Source organism: Rousettus aegyptiacus, unplaced genomic scaffold (genome assembly GCF_014176215.1).
Source record: "Rousettus aegyptiacus isolate mRouAeg1 unplaced genomic scaffold, mRouAeg1.p scaffold_m13_p_6, whole genome shotgun sequence".
Taxonomy (NCBI): domain Eukaryota; kingdom Metazoa; phylum Chordata; class Mammalia; order Chiroptera; family Pteropodidae; genus Rousettus; species Rousettus aegyptiacus.
In genome coordinates, this window is record NW_023416309.1 from 79373906 (window position 1) to 79394785 (window position 20880).

A 20880-nucleotide genomic window follows, 5' to 3' on the forward strand; every position below is an offset into this window, starting at 1 on the left:
GCTTCATTCTGGAAATTTACCAAAAATTGTTCACCATTTCAGGAAATTAAATAATGGGAGGTAATATCATAAATTGTATCTAAACTCCAATACAACACACCTGTGTCAGTCTGCATTTTATAGCTCTCCTATTCATGGGGATTCTACATATATATACAAATCCATTCATTTGCTCTTATTTCAAAATGCCAAATACAAAGAAATGGTCAATTGGATATATTTTATTTTTTAAATATCTAAACATTCATTATAAGTAGGTAAGAATTTCTGACTACTACATTATGTCTTAGAGCGAAGTTATAACCAAGCATCTATATATTGAAATACAGAACATATAATTTTCTTATGTCTTTTCTTGTATTTCTCCTTTATATCACAAAGATATATGACATTATATCTTTCTTTTAAAATTCTACTTACGTAAGTAATATTTTCTAGGAATTTCATTGGATAATAAAGAGGTATTATAGAATATTTGTAATAAAGTGGGTTACTAGATTAAAAATCACTGATTGCATCTCTGCTTTTCTACATTCTTCATCTGGAAAGAGCAAAAGAGCTTACGTACATCTGTAGAGCTTTAAGTAACACTTATCTCAATACTGACTCATCTTATCAGCATTACCCACGCCCCACCTAAAAAAAAAAAAGAGAGAAAAATGTAAATACTATAGTAATAGGCATGCTTACCAAGCTGGAAATCTGGATTTTGAAAAAAATCATAAAGAACATTCTGAATCTGCAAATCAAAGAGATCATGTATTACTTCTCAATAACCATATATTTAGTATTTTAGACAAAAAGTTATCTATATTCAATTTAAGTCCTGAGTAACCCTTCTAACCCAGGGACAGAAATAGTAATAATTAACTATTAATAAATAGTTATTATTCATTATTTAAATGATAAAATAATAATAATTTAGGTCATAGAATATTTCAAGGTATATAAAATGCTTTCATGCATGTCCTCAATGATTACCAACCTTTTTGTCTAAAAACTAGAATGCCGAGAGTGATCCTGTTTTGCCCCTTCAAGGACACTTCTATCAACCCTTAGACATGGGCATGATGGAACTAAGGCCCCTTTGGCAACAAACATGGTAATCCAAAGAATCCTCTATAACTCCTCATTTTTCAATTATAAAAAACAACAAAAAAGAAACTTTTAGAGTTCTTCTTGATCCATTTAAAAGAAAATAGACTTTATTTTAGAGCAGTTTTAGGTTCACAGCAAAATTGAGCAGAAAATATAGAAAAGTCCATATACTCTCTCTCCCGGACCACATGCACAGCTTCTGATCCATTATCAACAACTGCCCCCTCCACTGTGGTACATTTGTTATGACTAATGAACCTTCATTGAAATATCATAACCCAAAGTCCTTAGTTTATATCAGGAATCATTCTCAGTGTTGTATAACCTATGAGTTTTGACAAATGCATAATGACATATCCATTATTATGGTATCATCAGAATTATTTTGCCACCCTAAAATCCTCTGTGCTCTGCCTATTCATCCTTCCCCCCTCACTCCTGGAAACGATTGATTTTTACTGCCTCCACAATTTTACCTCTTCTAGAATGTCATAGAGTTGGAATCACACAGTATGCAGACTTTTCAGATTAACTCCTTTCAGCTAGTAATATTTATTTTCATATCTTTTCATAAATTGACATGTCACTTATTTTTAGTGCTGAATAATAGTCCATTGTTTGGATTATCACAATTTGTTTATCCATTCACCTGCTGAAGAACATCTTGGTTGCTTCCAAGTTTTGGAAATTATTAATAAAGCTGCTGTATACATCTATGTAATATTTTTGTGTGGATATAAGTTTTCAATTCTTTGTGTAAACACCAAGAGACATGATAGCTGGATCGTATAGAAAGAATATGTTTTGTCTCGAAAGAAACTGCCAAATTGTCTTCCAAAGTGGCTGTACCATTTTGCATTCCCATCAACAGTCAATGAGAGTGCTTGTTGTTGCACATCTTTGTCAGCATTTAGTGTTGTCAGTATTCTAGATTTTGGCCATTCTGGTAGGTGAGTAGTGGCATCTTGTTTTTTTGTTTTTGTTTGTTTGTTTGTTTTTGTTTTTACTATATCTCCTATGCTTTACTTCAGGTGTCCCCAACGCCTGGGTCACGGACTGGTAGCAGTCCATGGCCTGTTAGAAACCAGGCTGCACAGCAGAAGGTGAGCAGTGGATGAGCGAGCAAAGCTTCATCTGTATTTGCAGCTACTCTGAAGCGCTAATGTCACCACTTTAGGTCATCAGGCATTAGATTCGCATAGGAGCACCAGTTCCTGTTGCCAAAAAGGTTGGGAACTGCTACTTTACATCCATGTAACTATTTTGTTTTTATAAAAAATATTTTTATTGTATAATTTATTGGGTATAATTTGTTGCGATATACAATATATACTGGTTAATATTGTTAAACTAGTGAGTAAATGAAGATAATATTTCAGGGCCCATTTTAATTTTAAAACAATTTTTTGCAATTACTATGTGAAAAACATTTTTTTTGAGTGTCTTGATTTTATTTATTTATTCTTTTGGCTCTAACCATGTTTTTCAATTGCAGTTGACATTCAATATCATTTTATATTAGCTTCAGGTGTGCAGCATAGTGATTAGATATTTATATAATTTACAAAGTGAATCCCCCCAATAAGTCTAGTACCCACCTGGCAGTACACATAATTATTACAATATTATTGACTATATTCCCTATACTGTACTTTATATCCTCATAACTATTTTTTAACTACCAATTTATACTTCTTAATCCCTTCAATATTTTCATCCAGGCCCCCAAACCTCCTCCCATCTGGCAACCAGTTTGTTTCTTGTGTCTATAAGTCTGTTTGTTTGTTTGTGTGTTTGTTTGTTTGTTTTAAGATTCCACATATAAGTGAGATCATATAGTACTTGTCTTTCTCGGTCTGACTTATTGCATTTAGCATAATACCCTCTAGGTCCATCCATGTTTTTGCAAATGGTAAGATTTCATTTTTTTATGGCTAAGTAATATTCCATTGTATATATGTACTACTTTTCATTATCCAATCACCTATTGATGGACACTTAGGTTTTTGCAGATCTTGGTTATTGTAAATAACCAAGTGAACGTAGGAGTGCATATGTCTGCAGTGAACATAGGGGTGCATATGTCTTTTCAAATTAGTTTTTGGTTTTCTTTGGATAAATATCCAGAAGTAGAATTACTGGGTCATATAGTTCTACTTTTAACTTTCTGAGGAAACTTTATATTGTTTTCTGAAGTTTCTGTACCAATTTACAATCCCACCAACGGTGCATGAGGGTTCTCTTTTCTTTACATCCTCACCAACATTTGTTGTTATCTGATTTATTGATGACAGCCATTTTGACAGGTGTGACATGATATCTCATTGCATTTCTCTGATGATTAGTGATGTTGAGCATCGTTTCATATGTCTCTTGGGTATCTCTATGTACTCTATTGAGAATGCTGATTCAAGTCTTTTGCCCATTTTTAATAGGATTTGTGTGTATGTGTGTTGATTTTTATGCATTCTTTAGAAATTTTGGATATTAACCCCTTATCAGATGTATCATTAGCAAATATCTTCTCCCATCCAGTAGATTGTATTTCCATTTTATTGATGGTTTCTTTTCCTGTGAAAAACCTTTTAGTTTGATGGAGTCCCATTTGTTTATTTTTTTCTTATGTTTCTCTTGTCCAAGGAGATATATCAGAAAAAATATTACTAAGAGCAATGCCAGAGTTTACTGCCTGTGTTTTCTTCTAGAAGATTATGATTCAAGGTCTTACATTTCAGTCTTTAATCAATTTTGAGTTCATTCTTGTACGTGGTGTAAAAAGTAACTTAGTTTCTTTTTTTTTTTTTTTGCACATATCCATCTAGTTTTCCCAACACCATTTATTAAATAGACTGTCTTTACCTAATTGCATATTCGTCCCTCCTTTATCATAGATTAGCTGGCTATATAGGCATTGGTTTATTTCTAGGCTCTCTATTCTGTTCCATTGAACTATGTGTCTGTTTTTATGCCAGTACCATGCTGTTTTGATTACTATAGCCTTGTAATATAGTTTGACATCAAGTAATGTGGTACCTCCAACTTTGTTCTTCTTTCTCAAGATTCCTTTGGCTATTTAGTGTCTTTTGTGGTTCCATATAAATTTTAGGACTATTTGTTTTAGTTCTGTGAAAAAATTCCATTGGTATTTTGATAGGAATTGCACTGAAGTCTATAGATTGTTTTGGATAGTATGAACATTTTAACTATGTTAATTCTTCCTAACCACGAGTACAGTATATGCTTACATTTATTGTATCCTCTTCAATGTCTTATAATTTTCCAAATATAGGTCTTTCATCTTCTTGGTTAAATTTATTCCTAGGTATTTGGTTTTTTAATGCAATTGTCAATGGAATTTTCTTATTTCTCTTTCTTAGTTCATTATGGGTGTATAAAAAGGCAACTGATCTTTGAATATTAATTTTGTGCCATGTTACTTTACTGAATTCATTGATCAGTTCTAACAGTCTTTTAGTGGAATCTTGGAATCTTTAGGGTTCTCTCTATATAGCATCATGTTATCTGCAAACAATGACAGTTTTATTTCTTCCTTTCAAATTTGCATAACTTTTACTTCTTTTCTTGTTTCATTGCTGTGGCTAACACATCCAACACTATGCTGAATAAAAGTGGTGAAAGTGGGCATCTTTGTCTTCTTCTTGATCTTAAAGAAAATGCTTTTAGCTTTTCACTGTTGAGTATGATGTTAGCTATGGGTTTGTCACATATGGCCTTGATTGTGTTGAGGTATATTTCCTCTATTCCCACATTGCTGAGAGTTTTTATCATAAATAAATGCTGGATTTTGTCAAATGCTTTTTCTGCATCTATTAATATAATCGTATGATTTTTATCTTTCATTTTATTTACGTGGTTTATCACATTAATTGCTTTGTGGATATTGAACTAACCTTGCATCACAGGAATAAATCCCACTTGATTGTGGTGTATGATCTTTTTAATGTATTGCTGAATTTGGTTTGCTAATATTTTATTGAAGCTTTACCATCTATGTTCATCAGGAATAACGGCCTATAATTTTTTTTTTTTTTTGGTAATCTCTTTGTCCGGTTTTGGAATCAGGGTGATCGTGGCCTCATCAAATGAGCTTGAGAGTTTTCCCTTCTCTTGAATTTTTTGGAATAGTTTGAGAAGAATAGGTATTAATTCTTTGAATGTTTTGTAAAATTCGCCTGTGAAGCCGTCTGGTCTAGGACTTTTGTTTACTGGAAGTTTTTTGATTACCAATTGGATTTCATTAGTAGTAATCAGTTTGTTCGGATTTTCTGTTTCTCTTGACTCACTCTTAGAAGATTGTATGTTACTTGGAATATATCCATTTCTTCCAGATTGTCCAATTTGTTGGCATATAAGTGTTCGCACTATTTTCTTCAAATCCTTTGTATTTCTGTGGAGTCAGTTGTCACTTCTCTTTAATTTCTGATTTTATTTATTTGGGTCCTCTCTCTCTTTTTCTTGATGAGTATAGTTAAAGGTTTATCAATTTTGTTTGCCTTTTCGGAGAGCCAGCTCTTGGTTTCATTGATCCTTTGTATTGGTTTTATAGACTCCATTTCACTTATTTCCACTCTGATCTTTATTATTTCCTTCCTTCTACGCACTTTGGGTTATGTTGCTTGCTATTCTTTTTCTAGTTACTTTAGGTGTAAGGTTAAATCATTCATTTGAGATTTTTCTTGTTCTTGAGATAGGCCTGTATTGTTATGAATTTCTCTTTAGGACTGCTTTTGTTGTATCCCATAGATTTTGGGTCATTTGTTTTCATTTTCATTTGTCTCAAGTTATTTTTATTATTTCTTCCTTGATCCCATTGTTAACCCATTCCTGGTTTAGTAGCATGTTATTTGTTGGGGTTTTTTTCCAGTTTTTTTTCTTGCAATTGATTTCTAGTTTCATACCAGTGTGGTCAAAGAAGACACTTGATATGATTTCAATCTTCTTAAATTTACTGGGACTTGTTTTATGGCCTAACATGTGTTCCACCTTGGAAAATGTTCCATGCGCACTTGAAAAAAATGTATATTTTGCCACTTTGAGGTGAAATGCTCTAAAACTATCTGGTCTAGTGTATCATTTAATGCCACTGCTTCCTTGTGTCAATGGGTGTTAAAGTCCTCCACTAAAAAAAAAAAATAATAAAAAAAGATAGAGTCCTCTACTATGACTATATTACGGTCAATCTCTTCTTTATGTCACTCAGTATCTGCTTTATTTTAAGTGCTACTATGTTGGGTGCATAAATGTTTACAAGGGTTATAGTCTCTTATTGGATTGATACTTTTATCATTATGTAATGTCCTTTTTTGTCTCTTATTATAGCCTTTGTTTTAAAGTCTATTTTGCCTAATATAAGTTATTAATACCCTAGCTTTTTTGTTTGTTTCCATCCACATGAAATATCTTTTTCTATCCTTTTAGTTTCAAGTCTGTGTGTTTTTTGGCCTAAAGTGGGTCTCTTGTAGACAGCATACATATGGGTTTTGTTTTCTTATCCATTCAACTATCCTATGTCCTTTGATTGGAGCATTTAACCCATTTATATTTAAAGTGATTACTGGTAGGTACATAGTTATTGCCATTTGATTATTCATATTCCTGGTCTTCCTCCCACCCTTCTTCTTAAAGAAGTCCCTTTAACATTTCTTATACTACTGGTTTGGTGGTGATGAACTCCTTTAACTTTTTCTTATCTGGGAAGATCTTTGTATCTCCTTCAATTTTAAATGATAGTCTTACTGGGTAGGGTAGTATTGGTTGTAGGTCCTTACTTTTCATCACTTTGAATATTCATGCCAATCTCTTCTGGTCTGCAAAGTTTCTGTTGAAAAATAAACTGACAGTCTTATGGGAGCTTCCACGTAGGTAAATAACTGCTTCTCTCTCGCTGCTTTTAAGTCTTTCTTCATCTTTGATCTTTGGCATTTTAATTGTGATGTGACTTGGTAAGGGCCTCTTTAGGTTTATTTCGTTTGGGACTCTCGCTGCTCCCTGGGGTTGTATGTCAATTTCCTTCTCCAGGTAAAAGAAGTTTTCCATCCTGATTTCTTCAAATACATTTTCAATTCCTAGCTCTCTCTCTCTTCTCCTTCTGGTATACCTATGATGCAAATGTTAGTATTCTTGATGTTGTCCCAGAGGGCCCTTAAACAATCCTTATTTTTTAAAATTATTTTTTCTTTTTTTCAGTTCTAATTGGATTTTCTGCTACCTTGTCTTCCAAATTGCTGATTCCATCTTCTGCTTCATATAATCTGCTATTGATTCCTTGTAGAGTATTCTTCTTTTCAGTTAATGTATTCTTCATTTCTGACAGGTTCTTTTTTTTTTTTTTCATGGTTTCTACATCCTTTTTTATGCTTATCATTTTTTTGTTGAAGTTCTTACTGAGTTTCTTGAGCATCCTTATAATCAGTGTTTTGAATTCTATGTCTTCATTTTGTTTAGTTCTTTTTCTGGGGTTTTTCCTGTTCTTTCATTTAGAACATGTTTCTTTGTTTTCTCAATTTGGCTGCCTCTATGTGTTTGTTTCTATGTATTAGGTAGATTCGCTATGTCTCCCAGGTTTGGCAGATTGGCTTTATGTCGTAGGTGCCCTGTGAAGCCCAGTGGCACAATCTCCCTCAGCACCTGAGCCGGGTGTTCCAGGAGTGTCCCTTGTGTGGGTTGTGTGTGCTCTCTTGTTGTAGTTAAGCTTTGATTGCTATTGGCAAGTCAGTGGTTGGGGTTGACCCTCAGTCTGACTGGCTGTGAGAAGTGGACATGCCCACAGCATACAAACTACTCTGCAAGAGCTGACTCAATGGAATGGGATTTGCCCCAGTTCTGGTGCTTGCTAAGATCACCCTTTGGGTGTGCCACTTGAAGGGCTAATCAGGTGGTGCTCTGTTGTGGTCCGAAGCTGGTCTTTGATTCTCAAGCCTCTTGGAAGGGACTCCCATGCAGGCCAAGGTCAGCTACTACCTATATCCAGCTCAGGGCTGGCTGGTAGTAGCTACAAAGTGATCTGCGATTGGACATGGCCAGTGCTAGATCTGGAGGAACATGGGATAAGCTATGCTATAAACTGAGGTCAGCTGCCACCAGCACCAGGCCCAGGGTACCCTAAAGCTTGCCACTACCTGCTGGCTGCCCATAAGGCTCAGCTACTAAAAGAGCCTTGGACAGTACTTGAGTTGGATGAGGCAGGGCATCAGGGAGTCACCAGGATGGAGCAAGTGGTGTTCATCAAGTTAATGCAGATTCAGGTTTTGCACCTGTGCTAAGCCTAGGGCCATTCAGCAAAAGGCTCAGAGCACACCAAACATACTGAAGCCATCACCTGCCTGGGGCACATGGACCCCCTAGAGTTGTCCAAGAAAGATTGCGGTGTGGGCCAGGACTTGATGCCCAGCGCCATAAGTGCCTCCAGCAGTATACAAGCCAAGGCCAACTGCTTGCAGCTGAAAGAGCTTCCTATAGCTCATGGTGCATGGTGCACGAGGCCGGGCTGGCTGTCCATCATTAGAAGTACCTCTGGAAGTTGGTGAGTTGGGTAGGGCAGGGTCCCAGGGAGTCACCAGGTTAGAAAGAGCAGATTTCACCAGATAAATTCAGATTCAGATTTGACCCTGTTGAGGGAGGGCTCAACATAGGAAAGATGGTGCCCACCCTATAGGCTACACAGCAAGAGAACTCAACACAGGGATAATGGTGGCCATCCATCCAGCCCTCACCCTGAAGCCACATGACTCCATTTCTCCCTATTTGTCTCTGGTGCCTTCCGAGCTGCCATCCTTCTGCCAGAGCTCAGGATGAATGCCTGGGAGTGAGAGAGTCTGTGTAAGCCCTCAAAGAGGACATCTGGATTTCCAGCAACCTTCTGCCTCACTCAGAAAGAAAGAATTCCTATTGTTTTTTACAACCATATGTTGTGGGGGCTCCTCCTCTCAGCATTGGTGCTCCAGGCATGGGAGCCTGGTGTGGGGCTGGGATATCTCTGCCCCTGAGATATCCCTCCCTATTCTCAGCCACGACACGTGGGTATGGAACCATCCCGCTTCACATCTCTGTCCCTTCTACAAGTCTCAATGGGGCTTCTTCTTTATATCATTAGTTATAGGATTTCTGTTCAGCTAGTCTTCAAATGGTTCTCCAGGCTGATTTTTCTATAATTTAGTTGTACTTTTTATGTCATCATGGGAGGAGGCAAGCAGAGCATTTACCTACTCTGCCATCTTGTCAACTTCACTGTTGTTTTAATTTGCATTTCCCTGATAATATATATGGAGCGTTTTTTTCATATGTTTATTTGCTACCTTTGGAGAACTGTCTATTCAGGTCTTTTGCCCATTTTTTAATCTGTTGTTCATTTCCTTATTGTTGAATTTTAAGAGTTCTTTGTATATTTCAAATAGTCCTTTATCAGATATGTCTTTTGCAAATATATTTTCCCAATCTGTGGCTTGTCTTCTTTGGTCTATTTTTATTGATTTTATTTTTTTAATCTTAATTTTTTTCATTAAATGTATTGGGGTGACATTGTTTAATAAAATTATATAGGTTTAAAGTATATAATAATACATCATATGTATATTGTATCATGTTTATTTTACCACTTAAAGTTGAATTCCTTCTGTCACCGGATATTTGACCCCTTTACCCTTATCTATCTTCCCCACTTCTCTCTCCCTCTGGTAACCACTAAACTATTGTTGGTGCCCATGAGTCTCTGTTTGTCTTGTTCATTTGTTGCTTTCAGTTTTATATCCCACATATAAGTAAAATCATATGGTTCTCAACTTTTTCTGTCTGATATTTGGTCTATTTTTAATAATTCACTTTGAATCAAAAAATGCTTGTCATTTTATCTAACCAGTGAGTATTCTCATATCTACATATACCTAAGAGAAAATATTTAAATCTTATTAGAGTAAAGGTATTTTCTGGAGCTAAGAGACATAGCCTCTGAGCCCAGAGAAGTAATTAGTCACAAGTATATAAAAAACAAACAAACAAATGAAAGCTATATCTGTAATAAAGAGTTTACAGACCCCAACCAGAGTCAATATTTTAGAATATTAGCTATATTTAAAAATAAATTCTCAAAAGGAAATTGAAGAAATCTACTCTCATGGACTAGATGTATCAAGAACTAACTTACCTCAGCAGGACTGAAAATTTAGAGGGAGGCTTTTAGCATTTTACTCAGTATTCTAGCAATCACCCTCTTATTGCCCACCCCACCTGCCCTTCACAGATACCCACCACTATCTTACCACTATCATAGGAATCATTCCTTTGGGATCTAGAATCCATTCATTGAACTGCTCCTGCAGAGCCTGTTTCCGTGTGTTGGCTACCTCGACTTTGACTTTGTTTATGCTTTCTCTTTGTTCTTGTTTCTGTTTAACCTTCTCTTTCATCTTAGAAACTCTGAAGATCATAGAAATAAAATATATGTTGAGTTAAGACCACTGGATTCGATTCAAATTGTTCAAATGTCAAAATACAAGAATTCAGAAGCTCATATAAACTTTGTACCTATCTTTTCTCCATGAAATTGTCCTTGATTCAAGCCTGCAGCACATTAATTATAGGTTACCTGCTACTATTATTTGACTTTTTGTAGAGGTGTGCTTATTTTACCCAACTAAATACTATACTTAGGGAGTGCTAAGAATATTCCTAGATGTTGCCACTTATATACTAAAAGCAAAGTTGAATGCACTAAGGTCTTAATGTGGTGTGCTTCTCTCTTCCATGGACATAGCAATCATGTGGAAAGACTCTGATTCAAGGTCTAGGATAGGATCCTGAAAGCTGTGTTTATAAAACAAGTATCTCAGTAATTCCGATGCCTTGGACCGAACTTTTCATTTCTGTCTAGGACTATATATTGCCAATTTCTTTTGTCTGGACAGAGTCAAATACATTGAAAGCCCCTAAGCATTATAGTTATATTTGTACTCAGGCAGAGCCAAATCACTCAGCTAGAAAATGTGCAAAGAACTATAATTTTAATTGTGCCTATGTTAATCATCCCTATTAGGACTTCCAAACCCTCAAACTGTTTTGACTGAAACACAGAATGTCTCAGAATAATAAAAATAGCTTCTGCTTTCAAATACAATTTTCCAATGTTTGAGACAGTTCTTCATCTTTCAGAGAAGAAAATCTAGGGAAATCTGACAGATTTTAAAATGAAAATAAATTTTCAGTAAGTGCTGGTAAATTGGATACCTTTAATAATCAAAACAACAACAATAACGACAACAACAACTACAATCTAAGTCATTACTTTAGGCCCATAAAAAGCCTTTGAAATTCTCCAGGAAAATATGCCTTCAAAAATAAACTTTGAAGCTTGAAAATGAAAACAAGCAAGTGGTTTAATAATGTAGAAGGGCCTGTTTCTGAACTACTGGAAGGATTAATTAGTGCTTCAAAGGAAGTGCTAAGTTCCTCTGGTAAAAATGCTAAGCAGCCAAACCTCTTCCACTTATCTCAGAGCCTCCAGTCCCTTCCTGTGCTGGCTCTCCTTCTGTTCTTCCCCTACTCTTTCTCCTTCTGCTGCTTTATCTACCTCTCACTCTCCTTCTCTTTCTCTCCTTCTCTTTCTCTCCTTTTTTTCTCTTTTCCTCTCTCTATACATTCTCCTTAATTTCCGTCTTCATTCCTGCATGACTCTCTATTCTGTATCTATCTTTCTTCTAGCTTTTTCTCATTATTCATTCATTCACTCACTTGCTCAATAAGTCACTTATTCACTCGTTACACTCATTACACAAACATTTATTGGGCACCTACAATGAATTCTGCTATTATAAAGCTTAGGGTCCAATGCAGAACAGTATTGTATAGTCAGTACTGGGTGTCTCCAGATTCTCATGTGTATTAGTCACTGCAGCACAAAAATAGATTAACAAAATTGGATTTCTGTCATATTTCCATCTGCTTGAAATAATTTTATTCCTCTTGTTGCTTGACTAGCTCCTCCACATCTTTTAGGTCTCAGCTTAAACATCATTTCCTTCCACTTATTAATGTCCACATTTAGAAACAAAACCTAGTTTTGTGCTTCAGGGCCACCGTACATGAGACTCCAAATATAATCTAAATAGATTTAAAATAGATTATGTAACTCATTCAAAGAATGAATAAAATTTCTCTTCTGTGGTCTGCATTATCTTATGAAGATATCCACATCAATCAACAGAATTCCATAACATCCAAAACTCTTAATTTTGGTCAGTGTTGAGTAGGCACAACCTATTCAACACTGTATAAATATAAGTATTAACCCACATTTAAGGAGACTGGGAAGGAGGAAACACTCCAGTGTGGAGTGCCCAAATGCAAAATCGGGCACAAATTCTTCCCATTTCTGTATGCATGTCTTTTTGTATGGAATATATCTTTGCACTTCCTCCCATCAAGAGGTGGAGTCCATTTATGCATCCTTGTCTCTGGTTGTGGCCATGTGACTTGCTTTGGCCAATGGACCATTAACAAACATGATAGAAGGTTGAAAAGTGCTATCAATTATACCACAATAAAACTGGGAAGAAAGAAGAAAAGAAAGTGCTTGAACATTGGGGCTTGATCTCTTTTATTGAACTTAGGAGCCCTTCCACCACCACCCTGGAAATGAGCCTAGGCTAACCTTCTGGATGATGACTCAGTTACATCCATTGCTTTTACAAACAAGTGATTAATAGACAAGGGATTAAGGCTATCAATTGACATCTTATTGCAATGCATAAGTAAGTCTGACTGATACCATGTGGATCAGAGATGAGCCATGAACCCAGACCAAAGTTACTATCCCACAAAATCATGAGCAAATACATGATAATTGCTTTAAGCCACTAAGTTTTGAGGTATCTTGTTATGCAGCAAAAGCTAACTAATAAAAGTTCCCTATCTTAACAAGTGTTTTGATATCTTTAAAAGAAAAGTATAGTATAAATCTAACTGATTAAAGAGTAAAAGTAAAAATGTTTCCCTACCCTAGTTGTGACAATCCAAATTCCATCCATCCATTCAAGCTGTACAAGAAAAATCTTCCACTTAGAGCTGCATTTGCCTAAATTATGTCAAAACTGGAAGTTGTATTTCATCAAAACTGGTTCTAACTAGCCTAAGTGGATGGATAATTGATCATGAACTTTGAGTGACCTCTGTATATCACACCATTACTGTAACTAAATGAAGACTCTTTCTTGACTGTTAAACAATGGGACTTGTTTTAATCAGTCATGTAGAAACCTATGGACTCACTCTGTCCTATACAGTGTGATAGTTACCAGATATTATAAGTGTAATTATTATGAAGTTCCTAATGCTTAAAAACCCCTTAATGTTCCTCTTTAACAGCAAATTCAGTGAATTCTTCACTGGGATATAATCCCTTGCCTGAAAAGTTAATAAACTCAGTGTTTGTTTTTAAGCTCTGGTGGTCTTAATTTCACAAAGCTAAACTGGACTTCTTGCACATCCATTTTATTCCTGTAATGAGTATTCTTATAAAAATCCATATATCACATGTGTCCATTTAATTATTATACTTAATTTTTATTTTCTTTTTGTTTATTCAACATATATCTTATGAAATGAGATTCCAAACATAAATGTAATGACTTAAGAAAAGTCTCAATTACTGGTTAATCAATGATATTTAAACAGATAAATAATTAGAACAATTTCAAATTTTAAAAAATGATGAAGAACATTTATCATAGTTTCCATTAAATATTGATGATTAATTCCAGAGATTTCAACATTAAATACGCAATTAACAATAAGGTATGAGAGAGGGGCTGAGGGGAGGTACATGGGGTCAAGGTGGTCAAATATGTGGTGAAAGAAAGCAATCTAACTATGGGAGGTGAACACACAATGTAAATATATATACCTTATTGTTAAAATGTACAGTTGAAACTTATTGGATTTTGTTAATCAATATCACCATGAAAATAAAATTATTAAACAAATTTTTTAAGATAAATACTCGATTACCCCAAATTAAGACATCTGATAGTAATGTTACTATCTAAAAAAAAAAAATGCAAAAAAACAACAACAAAAAAACGATACAAGAAAACTTTCATCATGAGGGCAAAAGCCAGATTAGATTAGTTAAATCAAAGTTAAATGGTATTTAAACTGAACTCTAAAGCAGGGGTCCCCAACCCCTTGGCCGTGGACTGGTACTGGACAGTGGTCTATTAGGAAATGGGAAGCGAGAGGCAGGCTAGCAAGTGAAGCTTCATCTGTATTTATAGCCACTCCCCCCCCCTCCCCCAGTGCTAGTGTCATCACCTCAGCCCCACCTCAGATCATCAGGTGTTATATTCTCATAGGAGTACTGGTCCCTGGTGCCAAAAAGGTTGGAAACTGCTGCTCTAAAGGATGAGTAAAATAAGGTAAGGAGGAAGAAGAGCGATACAGGCAGAAGGAATAGCATAGGTAAAGATCCTGAGGTAGAAAGAAGCATAGTATGTTGGAAGAACTGAAAGAAATTCTGTGTTTGGAGTAGAGAGTGTGAGGAGAGAGGCAGAAGCCAGTGCTAAAAAGAAAGTCAGGGATCAAGTCATACAAGGGATGTCTTATGACCTAGTTAAGGATTTAGAACTTTATCCTAAAAGGTTTTACATTGAAGAAAAACATGCGTCTCTTTCCCTTTTAGCGTTTACTCAGTTTGTATTTCCTTAATACTTGAACATTTATACTGACTTATTTTTCTTCTTTATGTAGCTGTGATAGAGAAAGTAATTCCATGGAATATTTCTTTGTGATTCTTTCTCAACACAGATTAAATGTTACATGATTAGTCCATAAGGCTGATAAAGAGTAGTCAAAGGAAAATGCCCAAAAGATACCTCAGGGTACATCACAGATACATAGTGATTATGAAATAAGTAACAGATGTAGAGATCAGAGATCATTACCAAGCCAAAATTAGTTATGCATCACTATAATTGCCATACAGGAAAAGATCTAAGTTTTTGCCTTGGGTTTCTTAGATCTACTTCATGGTTCATTTGAACTCTCATTCTAGGATTAGGACTGTGTATCAGGACTCTGGAGAAAAGAGAGGAAATTTATAGTATAATAGGCCCCACTTCTCTGGAATTGTGTGAAATTCTAACCTTAGTAATCATTTTCTATAATACTTTTTGTTTACTGTTTAAATGTTTTTATTTTTGGAAATATCATAAGCAAAATTGACCTTCTGGGTGCATAGGTGTACAAATTTCAGCACACATATATAAATATGTCTAACCATCACCATAATTAATCTACTGAAAATTTATAACCCTATTTTAAGAGCAAATTCTTTCATTATTAATTCATAAGGCAGTAGCGACTTATAGAATATGTGTTCTAATATGTGTCAGAGAGAAAAAATACCAAAAGAAAGATGCTAAAAATATATATGAAAAAAAGCAAAATGATACAAACCTAACCACTTCAATTTTATACCTTAATCTTCTAGAAATCCTGATGAAAAACAATAAAAACATATTTCATATATAAAACAAAAACAGCAGAAATATTTCACTTTTCCGATAAGTGCCTACTACCATAAAAATTGTTACAATTAATAAGAAATGTCTTCTCTATCTACTATCCTTAGATACCAAACAGAGATGAACCTTTTTTTGTGCTGGGAAGCAGACAATTGAAAACTTTGAATCAGGTTCTGGCAAATGAATATTTTAACATTATCACAAGAAGATAAAGTCTTAAAAAAATCGTCTTTTTTCTTGAAAATAAATAAGGAAAACTCTCATTTCCAAAATAATTTTCCAAAGCCCTCTAATGAATTGAGAACAACACAGTGATATAGTTCAGAGATTTAAAAGCAGGAGTGTTTTTGCTAAGATGCTGGATATCCAAGCTTTAAGTCAATAGACATTGTGCTATTGTAAAGCATCCCTAGGATTTCTGAATATTCTACAAAAGCCTGACATTGTCACATGTCGACATAGATCTTGGATTATTGCCAGAAAGAGACGGAGTACTAATCCTGACAATACAGGCGAAGAAAGTATCTTTGATTACTTTAACTCTTTCATAAAATTCCTACAACAGTATTCCTCCTATAGATACTAGGGCTCTTAACAAACCTCAAATGACTCTAACTATTCAAACTCCTAGTTCAAGAAACATTCGTGAAATAAACTAATCCTCTTGTGTCATGCTATTGGTTGGCAATGGATCCTAGACCAAAGTTCTATTGTGCCTATAACTACTCTTACTATAGATATTAATAAGTGCCTAGAGTTTTATGTACTGACTGAGATTTAAATATCCCTAACAGGAGAAAGGATTTATCAATATGTTGATTTACAGCCTTGACACCAGTTACTAAATTTTAAGTTTTTTTAAAAAATGGAAATAGATCTAAGTGCAAATTTGGTTTATTGCTCTGCAAGAACAGTTGGTGAACAGAAATATTCTTTAAGTTATTTATTAAATTTAATGACACTGCTCCCTGCTGCTGTCAGAACTTTTCACTAGTATTAAAACTCACTTAATTTGATTTTGCTAAATGATTGGTCTGGAAACTTTAGTGTGCATAAAAACCTCCTGTGAAACTTGTTTTAAATACATTCTTTGAGGTTCTGATTCAGATTAGAAATCGATTCACTTCTGATATTATTGGTAGGCAACAACACACTTAGTTTATTCTGAGGAACATAATAAGCTTCTAATTAGTTGCTTACTTTATAGGAATGATACTAAAACAAGTCACAAAGAATTTTAGATTCCTTTATAAATTTTAGTTTAAGTATCCATGCCAGAAGATATTAAAAGGAAAATGTGAAGATTCAGGAAGAGAATCAGAGATTCAAAGTGCCTTATTTGTTTTTTTTTAGGTCTGGAAGAGGCCAAACAGATACTAGACTTGATCTAGACTAGGGATCAGATTCTACATTCTAGGGGCCAAATCTGGCTTGCTGCCTGGTTTTGTTTCCAATCAAAAGTTAAAATTAGTTGTTACATTTTAAAGTAGTTTTTAAAAATAAAAATAAGAATAATACTTTGTGGCATGTAGAAATTCAAGAAATTCAAATTTTAGTATCCATAAATAAAGTTTTATTAGAACATGGCCATGCTTATTCATTTACATATTGTCTATGGCTACTTTTATACAACAGCAGAATCAAGTAGTTCTGACTCCATTTTCCCGTTAAATTTATAAAATTTATTAATATTTTCATGATTTTGAGTCATAGTTCAAAAGACTTTTTTTCTGGTTGTAAAAGAATTTAATCCCTGGTTTCTTTTAACTTTGAATGGCTTCAGTTTTTATATACACAAATTTAATAAGACATAGTGTATATGGACAAAAAGCTGAAAATAAATATAAAACCTTATTTAGTATTATTATTTTAAAGGTATTTTACGTAAATTGCAGGATAAAGAAGTAATTCTGTCAATTTTATTAGGAATCAAGGTTTTCAGTGTAATAAATAAAAATACAAATATAAAATCAAGGAATTAGGTAAAAACCCTGAAACATTGTATTTGATATGAAATGATTAATATGAACTTATTATTTTTAAAATTATATTAGTTAATAACGAAAGCCTAGAAGCAATGACGGTACAATATTTACGAGCATTCCTAGCTCCCAGATGAGTGATCCCCATTAAAAGGAACTAAGAATCCTTAAAAAAATACCTGAAGCTTCCAAGACTAAAGGAGTAATATTGGAACATAGGAACTAAAGTTGGGTCAAGTTGAGCATCAAAAAGAAAAAATATGACTATACTAGATTAAAATACATTGAATATATATTAAAATCCATGTGTCCATAATGTCACTGGCATTGACTATTGATGATAGACAGGTAGGTAGGTAGGTAGGTAGGTAGGTAGATAGATAGATAGATAGATAGATAGATAATTTATTCTGAAAACCTGGAATTAAAAGGTAAGAAATAAATATTTATTCTGTCTTACCAGTATAAAACATATTTCAACATAACCAAATATATACCAACAAAGTAGGATTTATTTCAGAAATTACAAAATAGCTCAACATTAGAAAATCTATTAATAAAGTTCATTATTAATGAATCTAGGGTGAAAATAAAATGATCATCTCCATATGTGCTGAGAAAGCATTTGACAAAATTGACAATTATTCTTGAATTTTAAAAATCACTCTACAAGATAGAAACTAGGTGCATTTTTCTTAATGTGATAAAATATAAATATTTTTCAAATATTTAGTTATGGTAGTAATATAAATATATTTAACTGTTCTGTTAAAGCAGTATTAGAAAAATCATTTCTACTTAAAGTCATAAACAAGACAAGGATGCATATTTCACCACTATCATTTAATGTTGATTTGGAGGTAATAGCCAATATAATTGAACAGTAATTATTTATGGCAGAGGGATAGTATTGGGTAAATAAAAGATAAGAATGGATAACTTTTCCCTGTATAACTCTATATGTTTTGGCTTTGAACCAGGTAAATATGTTGCCTATCTGAAAAGTTAAATTTTTAAAAAGTCTCTACTCTCATATACCTTATTTTCCAGTGCAAGGAGACAGAGAATAAATGAATATATACTTGGGATCTTAGTGAGGCAACTAAATCCATGAATACAAGGAACTTATTTAATATACTTTATTAGTCTTCATTAATGCCTTATGGTGAAGTACATAGTAGTAGTAGCTCAATACTTTTTGAATAACTATAAATTACTTTTTTTAAGTCCTTTTAAGTTGGTATGATTATGTCATTGTTTGATGCTCTTTTCAATATAAGGAGCTAAATCATCCACTGACAATATAACTGGCAATATATAATATTACAAAAATAGTACCTGTTGGAGATAGTGCTAGGAACATGTATCTTCAGGTCTTCTGTAACATCTCTCATTACCCTCTGATAACCAGACATTCCTGAGTCTTTGATATAATTAGGATTGTTTCTCATTAAGTATTCCCCCAAATAATTAATTGGATCAAACTTGATTGGAATATCAATTTCTGTCAAAAGCTCCCTGTTTTCCACTTGCATTAACATTTTTTCCACACCAGGAACTAAGGTGGGTAGAAGTTTGTCAAGCAAATATGCACGAGTGTTCAGTGTCATGTTTTCAGTATTAAACCACTCTTTGGCCAAATTATCCTTAGGGAGTTTTTTCTGAGCCTTTTTTTCTAGTTCCTTCTTCTGATTATCCTCATATATTCTTTTCTGCTGCATTGCCTGAGCTCTTGCCTCCACTCTTTCAAAAAGATTTTTCTTCCATGGTTGTTCTAGCTCTGAATCCAGGAGAGTTTGATCTAAGTTGAAAATCACTTTTGCAGGTTTTCTTACCACCATATTCTTTGAGACTCCGATGTTATTGTCCTTTATTGAACCAGCTGAGATTTCTGGCTGCCCCTCCAGGTCTAATTCTGAAGGGAAAAAAAGTGAAATGTAAGAAATATTAGAAGTAGATTTTAATCTATGTTACTTTATAATATCATTAGGAAAAAAGAGTTTTTTACATACCTTTACACGTTGTATTTAAACACAGCTGAAAGTAACAAAAAATTAGACAAGAGTGACTTTAACTATAGGACATTTATTGTTGACTTAATCAGAAATCATTCAGCAGCTCAGTGTTTTTCATTAAGTACCTAGCCTGTTTTGTTTTTCTTTATTCATTTTTGTGTGTGTGTGCTTGTACCTCAGGATCACAAGATAAGTATTGCAGCTCCAGTCATCTCTTCTTTATAGGAGAAAAAAAGATTAAGAATAAAGGGGATTTCTCCTCTTGAGGTTCTGTTTTATTATCCAAGAGAAGAAGAGCCCAGACTCTAAAACTTTCTTTACATTTCATTTAGCCTAATTAAGTTACATGTCTACCCCTAGCTGGTAAAGGGAAAAGGGATAATTATGAATAGTTTTGACCAATCATAATTTATTCTTTCATGTCAGGATTTAGGTCAAGTTCTTTGATATCAAGTGATTTCCATCTGCTATAAAATTGGGGTTCAGTGGGCAGGGAAAAAAGTTGGGAAATGTCTGCTGAGTGGGCAGTAAAGAGAGTCTATGACACGTTTATTTAAATAAAATTCTTTCCATGCTTCTATTTCCAGCCTCTTTTATGTGTTCATTTTAAAAATGTAGTGTGATTTTATTTTAGACCAATATAGTAGATTGAGAATAAGAACTTGCATTCTCTCCATACCAAAATCTTTAGAAATGACAGAAAAGGTTGTATGCATGTATATTTTAATATAAACATAAGAATGCTGGCAATTATGAAGGAGAACTTCAATAGTCAGAAATTTTGAGGGTCTCTGAAAATTATAGGGTAGGGAGGATTAGATTAAAGAAAATATAGAACTAAAAAATACAGGAGAAAAATATATACTGTGAAATTTGGGAGCAGCTTTGATGTGCTCCAAATTTTAAAAAATGTAGATATGGGAAGCAGGGGAATTAATGACTTTTTGTATGCCTTCATCCTTTTTTGAGCTACTCGGCAGACACCAGAGGCATTCACTCCTGCATTGGGACAAGAGGGGTTGGAACAGAGAAAATGAATTGCTGACAGATTTCACTGTCTGCACATCTTATTCCTCATCCATAATCACTGGTAGCAGACTACAGAAAACAAAAACCCCATCCACAAAAAAGCAAATGGGATTCCCAAATGCAAATGTACACACACACATAAGAATCACTAAATATTTAAATAACACTATCTCTGTGACTAAATTCGACAAATGCAGTAATTAATAGAATAAATGTAAGGAGTCT

General features: G+C 34.1%; 1 protein-coding gene across 1 annotated transcript in view; it reads right to left on the reverse strand.

Moving 5' to 3' along the window:
* EFCAB5 (EF-hand calcium binding domain 5) overlaps positions 1 to 20880 on the reverse strand; it is a 110825-nt gene that overhangs the window by 72301 nt on the left and 17644 nt on the right. The window contains exons 7-9 of the mRNA XM_036223339.1: positions 18950 to 19526; positions 10374 to 10530; positions 670 to 739 (exon numbers count right to left, since the gene is read on the reverse strand). Of these exons, the coding sequence (XP_036079232.1) occupies positions 670 to 739; positions 10374 to 10530; positions 18950 to 19526 (804 nt within the window). The remainder of the gene's footprint in view (positions 1 to 669; positions 740 to 10373; positions 10531 to 18949; positions 19527 to 20880) is intronic.